At 36.1% G+C, this 7,384-nt stretch overlaps 1 protein-coding gene across 2 annotated transcripts in view; it reads left to right on the top strand.

The window, feature by feature from the left end:
* Positions 1 to 7,384, top strand: part of THSD7B (thrombospondin type 1 domain containing 7B) — a 793,340-nt gene that overhangs the window by 738,330 nt on the left and 47,626 nt on the right. For both annotated transcript variants that reach the window (XM_023527487.1, XM_023527488.1), the window contains one exon: positions 6,524 to 6,665. In XM_023527487.1, coding sequence (XP_023383255.1) covers positions 6,524 to 6,665 — 142 coding nt within the window. The remainder of the gene's footprint in view (positions 1 to 6,523; positions 6,666 to 7,384) is intronic.

The raw sequence follows: 7,384 nt of genomic DNA, 5'->3' as shown, positions 1-7,384 counted from the left end.
TCCCCAAGGAGAAGCGTCTGTTCAGGTCCTCTGCCCATTTTTTGATTGTATCATTTGTTTTTTGTTGTTATTAAGTTGTATGAGTTCTTTGGATATTTTGGATATTAGGCCCTTATCTGAGGCGTTCCTTGCAAATATATTTTCCCATTCAGATGCTTGTCTCTTTACCTTGTTGATGGTTTCTTTTGCTGAGCAGAAGCTTTTTAGTTTGATGTAGTCCCATTCATTTATTTTAGCTTTTACTTCCCTTGCATTTGAGGTCAAATTTATAAAATCCTCTTTAAGTCCAAGGTCCTTGAGTTTAGTTCCTATGTTTTCTTCCATGCATTTTATTGTTTCAGGTTTTATATTTAGGTCCTTGATCCATTTTGAGTTAATTTGGGTGTGTGATGATAGACAACAGTCTAGTTTCATTCTTTTGCAGGTGGCTTTCCAGTTTTCTCAGCACCATTTATTGAAGAGGCTTTTCTTTCCATACTGTATGGTTTTGATTTTTTTTGTCAAAAATTATTTGCCCATATAAATATGGCTTTACCACTGGACTCTTGATTCTGTTTCACTGATCTGTGTGTCTGTTTTGCTGCCAATACCATGCTGTTTTGATTACTTGTCACTTTGTAATATAATTTGAAGTCGGGCAGAGTGTTGCCTCCAGCCTCATTCTTTTTTCCAAGGATGGCTTTGGCAATTCAGGGTCTTTTGTGCTTCCATAAAACTCTGATTTTTTTGTTGTTGTTGTTCTATTTCTTTAAAAAATGCCTATGGGATTTTGATGGGGATTACATTAAATCTGTTTAATGCTTTAGGTAATAAGGTCTTTTTAACTATGTTGATTCTTCCAATCCAAGAACATGGATTATCTTTACATTTCTTTGTATCTTCTTCGATTTCTTTTAATAGGGTCTTATAATTTTCATTATATAGGTCCTTCACATGTTTCATTAGATTTATTTCTAGGTATTTTATTCTTTTTGTTGCGATTGCAAAAGGAATTATTTTCTCCACTTCTTTTTCTGACACTTTGTTAATAGAGTATAGGAACGTGATGAATATTTGAACATTGATTTTGTATCTAGAAACTTACTATATTGCATATTGTTTCTAGTAGTGTTCTTTAGGGTTTTCTATATAGAGAATCATGTCATCCACAAAGAGTGACAGTTTGAATTCTTCGTTCCCCATTTGGATGCCTTTTATATCGTTCTTATGCCTCATTGTAATCACTAGGACCTCCAATGTTATATTGAGTAACAGTGGCAATAGTGGACAGCCTTGCCTTGTTCCTGACCTTAGAGGAAAGGTTTTTAGTTTTTATTATATTAAGGTATTCTTCTTCTATACGGATTTTGTTAAGTGTTTTGATCATAAATGGATGCTATAGCTAAGGCTTTTTCTGCATCTGTTGATATAATCATATGATTCTTATTTTTTAATTTGTTTATGTGGTGTATCACATTAATCGATTCGTATATATTGAACCATCCCTGTGCCCCTCGGATGAAGCACACTTGATCGGGGTGTATAATCTTTTTAATATGTTGCTATATTTGGTTCACTAATATCATATTTAGGATTTTTGCATATGTGTTCATGAGAGATATTGGTCTGTAGTTTTTTTGTGTGTTATCTTTGCCACGTTTTGATATCAGGGTAATATTGGCCTTATAAAATGAGTTGTGAAGTATTGGCTCCTCTTTGATTTTTTGAAAGAGTTTGAGGATAAAGGTATTAAATTTTCTTTGAATGTTTGGTTGAATTCACTGGTAAAGCCATCCGGTCCTGGATTTTTACTTTTTGGTAGGTTTTTGATGATTGTTTCAATTTCCATACTGCTGATTGGTCTATTTAGATTTTTTAGTTCTTCTGATTCATTCTAGGAAAGTTGTATTTTTATAAATGCTAGTCTATTTCTTCTACATTATTAAATTTGGTGTTATATACTTTTTCATAATATTCTTACACGATCCTTTGTATTTCTGCAGTGTCTGTCATAATTTCTCCCTTTTTTATCCCTGATTTTGTTTATTTGTGTTCTTTCTCTTTTTTCTTTAGTGAATCTAGCCAGAGGTTTGTCATTTTTATTTACCTTCTCAAAGAACCAGCTCTTCGTTGCATTTATTTTTTGTATTGTTTTTTGTTTTCATTTTCATTTATTTCTGCTCTAATTTTGATGATATCTTTCCTTCTGCTGACTTTAGTCTTCACTTGTTCTTCTTTTTCTAGTTTTTTAAGATGAAGCATTAGGTTGTTTACTTGGGCTTGTTCTTTTTTTTTTGGAGGTAGGCCTGCAATCATATGAACTTTCCTCTTATGACTGCTTTTGCCATATCCCAAAAGTTTTGATATGTTTTATTATCATTATCATTTGTTTCTGTGTTATCTCTTGATCTCTCTTTTTATTCTTCAGTAGTATGTTGTTTAATCTCCATGTATTTGTGGTTCTTCCTGCTTTCTTTTTACAGTCGATCTCTAGTTTCAAAGCATTATGATCAGATATATGGTTGGTATGATTTCAACCCTCTTACATTTGTTGAGGCTATCTCTGTGTCCCAGTATGTGGTCAATTATTGAGAATGTTCCATGTGCACTGGAGAAGAATATATAAGCAGCTATTTGGGTATGAAAGGCCCTGTAAATGTCAATTATGTCTAGTTGGTCTAATGTATCATTTAAGGATATTATTTCCTTATTGATTTTCTGGTTGGACGATCTGTCCATATCTGATAGTGGGGTATTTAGGTCCCCTACTATGATAGTGTTTTGGTCTGTTTCTCCCTTTAGTTCTGTTAGTAATTGCTTTATATATTTCAGGGCTCCCTGATTTAGAGCATAGATATTAATAAGTGTTATGTCTTCTTGGTGCACAATTCCCTTTATCATTATGAAGTATCCCTCAGTATCTTTCTTTACCGTTTTTATTTTGAAGTCTATTTTGTCTGATATTAGTACCACTACTCCCGCTTTTCTCTGCATGCCATTTGCTTGAGACATCATTTTCCACCCTTTCACTTTGAGGCTATATTTGTCTTTGGAACTGAGATGTGTCTCCTGGAGGCAGCACATGGCTAGGTTTTGTGTTTTGATCCTTTCTGCAACTCTGTGCCTTTTTATTGGTGCGTTCAGTCCATTTAAATTTGGGGTGATTATTGAAATATAAGGTTTTTCTATAGCCATTTTATCTTTTGCTTGATATTTCTGGTAGCTTGGTATTTCAATTGGTTCCTTGTCTTTGTGTTTCTGTTTTCTTTATTTTGCTTTGCCTTTGTGGGTTTTTCCTCTGGTCCTTTTTGTTTTATGTTATATACATCTGTTCCGAATCTTTGGCGTGTGGTTACCATTACAAATATGTAAAGGATAGTTATATGTATACAGTCATCCCTTTTCTTCTGTGCTTGCCTTATCTCCATTCTCCTTTGCAAATTTGGTTCTTTGAATCCTCCGCTTTTCAGTTGTTGTTATCTCAATTTGTCCCTATGTATGCTGAGTATTCATTACTATCTTGCTATAGCAAATCTCTTCTTATTTTTAAGCATATAATGCCTATTCCTAGTCAGGCTTGCACTCCTCTGTTTTTATCAGCCTGCTAGTCATCTTAGTCTTAATTATGGTTTTTTTTATTTTTGTCATTTTGTTTTAAGGGACCTGATCCCTTTCAATATTTCCTGTAGTGCATAGTGGAGAATTCCTTCAATTTCTGTTTGTCTAGAAAGGTCTTTATTTCTCCTTTATATCTAAAGGAGAGCTTAGTTGGATATATTATTCTTGGCTGGTAGTTCCTTTCATTTAATAGTTTGAATATTTGATGCCATTCCTTTCTGGCTTCTAAGGTTAGTGCTGAGAAGTCCAATGATAATCTAATGGCCTTTCCTTTATAGGTAATCGTCTTCTTTTCCCTGGCTGTCTGACAATTCTGCCTTGTCATTGTTTTTTGATCATTTTAATACAATGTGTCTTGGTGGGAGGCCTTTTTGGGTTTAGATAATTGAGTATTCTATTGACTTTTTGAATTCCAATCTCCAGCTAATTCCTTAGATTTGGGAAATTCTCAACTATTTGTCTGAAAATGCTTTCTAACCCCTGTTTCTTTTCCTCACCTTCAATAATGTCCATTATTCTTATGTTTCCTCTCCTGATGGTATCAACTAGTTCTTGAATTTCTCTTTCATTATTTTTCATTCCTCAGTTTCTCTCTTCTTCCTTCTGATTTTATTTCTAGATTTCTGTCTTCGATATCACTGATCCTTTCCTCCATTTGGTCGACTCTATTTCACAAGCTTGTTATTTCTTTTTTCAGCTCTTTCAGTGTGTTCTTATCTCCAGAAGGTCTATTTGGTTCTTTTTGAGGGTTTCAGTATCCTTGCTAAAGAACTCATTCTGTTCATCTAGTTGTTTTTTTTCAATTCCTGAAATTGTTGATAGAATTCGTTTCGGATCTCACTGAGTTTTTTCAGAAATACCATCCTGAATTCTCTATCATTTAAGTCACTTATTTCTGTGTCTATAAGCTTATTTTCTGGAGATTTTTCTCTTTCTTTCTGAGATGCCTTGTCCCCTTGGTTGTTCACGGTATTTAATGGACTATTTCTCCACTTGGGCATTAATGGAAGTGTGTTCTGCTTTTTTTTTTTTCCAGAAAGATTTATTATATAATGGTCCCTAGCCTGTTGCAAAGAAGGTGCTTTTCTTTGGGTTTCCAGTAGGTGACATCGAAGCCTCTTAGATCTCTGCTTTATATAAAGTAATTTTTTTTCCTTGTAGATGTTTAATCGCGCTCACTATCCTTAGTCTCAAAGTGTGTCAGTGTTAGTGACAGTTTCGGTAGCATTTGCTCAGATTCTCCTTGGGCTCTGCAGTGTTCTGTATCCAAGGGTATTGGGGGAGGGGCCCTCTGGTTTGGGAGTCTGGAGCTACAGATCAGCCTCGATTTTGCAACTGCGGCTGCTAAAAATCAACTGTTGTTTCTCTGCCATCCCCACTTTTGTGCTGTCCCTGTTTCTCTGCCTTCTGCCCTGATGACTGAGCCCTGCCGCCGGCCGCATGGAGCTTACAGCAGTCCCAAGTAGGGCTGTTCAGAAAACTTGCCACACCTTCTGCCATCCCCCTCTTTCTGCAGGGAGCATCGGTGGCTGCAAGAGGCAGCTTCTTTGCTTCTCCCAGTCCACCACCTGACACCTGGGGTTCTGACCTGTGGTAGCTATTATGCACAGATCCCACTCTCAGATGTGCCAGTGTGCAGTTTGGGTGTTTTTTGTTGAGTTTTAGATGTTCGGCTTATTATTGTTTCAAGGGGTGAGATCTGGGAACGTCTTTTTAATCCAAGCTAAATTTGGTGATTTTCATTCAGAGATTTTTGTTTCTCCTGTGATTTAAGCATCTCTGTGTCTCTTTAGATTTCTGAGTCTGGAATTGTAATGTCATAACTATATTTAATGGCTTTTATTGAATAATCACTGTGTAAAAATAAATGCCAAATTTTTCAGGGAGTGACATGAGGAGCAGAAACCATGACCTGTCATGCCCTCAAAGAGTTTATAAAGAAAGAAAGGAGCCAGGGTAATAAAAAATAGCAACATTATAAAGGCAGGTGTAACATATAAGTGTATGTTTATGTATGTATGTTTAGAAGCAAGTCCTATACAGTAGTTACTGAGCATAGGTACAATATTGTGCAGGAAAGAAGAAAAGAATTTAACATTATGAAAAGAAAGACTGTCAATGATGAAGACCCAGTTAGTGTTCTGAGGAAGGAAGATAGGAGGTAAGGTACAGTTGAAAGGAGATTATTCCAGTAAAGGGAACGTGAAGGTTCACTGTGGGTACAGCAGTTGGAGGAGATGTGGCAGGCAGGTTTACTTGGCTCAAGGGCATTATATGAGTCAAGGCTATGAGAGACTGTGTGGCCCCAGGGGTAAAGTGATGTTTGCAGGAGATCTTTGAAGTTCATATTTTTACATTTATTTTGCTGAAAAAGTCATAACATGCAGTGGCTCATCTTCTTGGATCAGGGAGCCTCCCAAATAAGAGAAAAATTCTGGTAATATATATTCATAATTCTCTCTATATACCTGTTTTCCAAGGCTTTAGCAATGATTTTCTCATTAAAATGTTCTGTGTGGTTATTTCTATTGGGCTAGACTATCTGAGAACACAAGGACAGTGTCTTCCTTTTTTCATTCATTTAAACACTCAAAATACATTGATATTTTACTACAGGTTAGATTATTTGAGAGTACAGAGTACATTAAATTGATAGTCTCCATGTGCCTTTTCATGCATGGGAGGTAAAAATGTAGGCTTCACCATAACATAGAAAAGAAAGAGTTGTTAGGTGAAAAAGAAAAAACTATTTTCTTTGCATCACATCACATCACATATTGTTTTATATTCTAAATATTATGTTTAATACTCTCAATGCTCTCTTCCTTGTAGTTATTGTACATGTCCCTACATGTATACAGGTAATCATAATTTATTAGCTAATTCTAGGTCCTTCCTAACTCTGCCTGCACTTTGATTTTCATAGTCATGTGATCCCCACACAATGCAGAGAAGAACCCGTCATTTGCTGAGGCCCTCGCTGAGCTCAAGGACATGTGCTGAAGACTCCCAGGTGCGGCCTTGTCTCCTCAATGAAAACTGCTTCCAGTTCCAGTACAATCTGACAGGTACAGTTGAAATCTACAACCATGCCAATTTCCCTGAGCAGTGACTAATGGGAGGATGTTTGTGTGTTTTTATTCTCCAGATTAAGGACTGACAGTAGAGTGCACAAGTGTATTGCACGAAAGGCTGAGAGGACTTGACATTTTCAGTGTCCCTTTAAAGAAAAAAAAAATGCCCACTCTTGGCATGTAGATTCAGCAAAGCCCCCTGAAATCTCTGAATTCAAAAATGCTTAGAAAGACTTGGCAAAGTTTCAGAATAAATTTGAATTAAGCCATGATAAACTGAAATGATAAAAATAAGTAGCAGGGCATGATTTACCATTTAGGAAAGAATGTAATAATTCTGTCATAGATTTAGCTCTTTCATGGCCTTTATTATTTCAAGAAATTCAAGCTTGTAATGTAACTAGGTCTATGGGTCTCAATAAGGAAGAATGGTAGGCCAGCCTGGACAGGGATGTTTGAAAGGCACTGGGAATCACACCAGCCTCCTTATTCATCCGCTACTCAGGTTTTCTGGGGGGGCTCTACAGGGCTCAATGTCTAATACCAAGACTGTTTAGTTACACTGATTTACTACCCATCATTGCCTGCAGTAGCAGATATATAAAAGGCCACAAAATGTGGAATCATATGAAGTCTCAGCATTGCATTCGATAAATGACAACCAAACTGCCATGTGCCTGCAGAGGCAAAGCAATAGCTTTTTCTAAAACAAA

Source organism: Pteropus vampyrus, unplaced genomic scaffold (genome assembly GCF_000151845.1).
Source record: "Pteropus vampyrus isolate Shadow unplaced genomic scaffold, Pvam_2.0 Scaffold17, whole genome shotgun sequence".
Classification (NCBI taxonomy): Eukaryota; Metazoa; Chordata; class Mammalia; order Chiroptera; family Pteropodidae; genus Pteropus; species Pteropus vampyrus.
The sequence above is the reverse complement of the archived record's forward strand: the minus strand, read 5'-3'. Positions and strand labels throughout refer to the sequence as shown.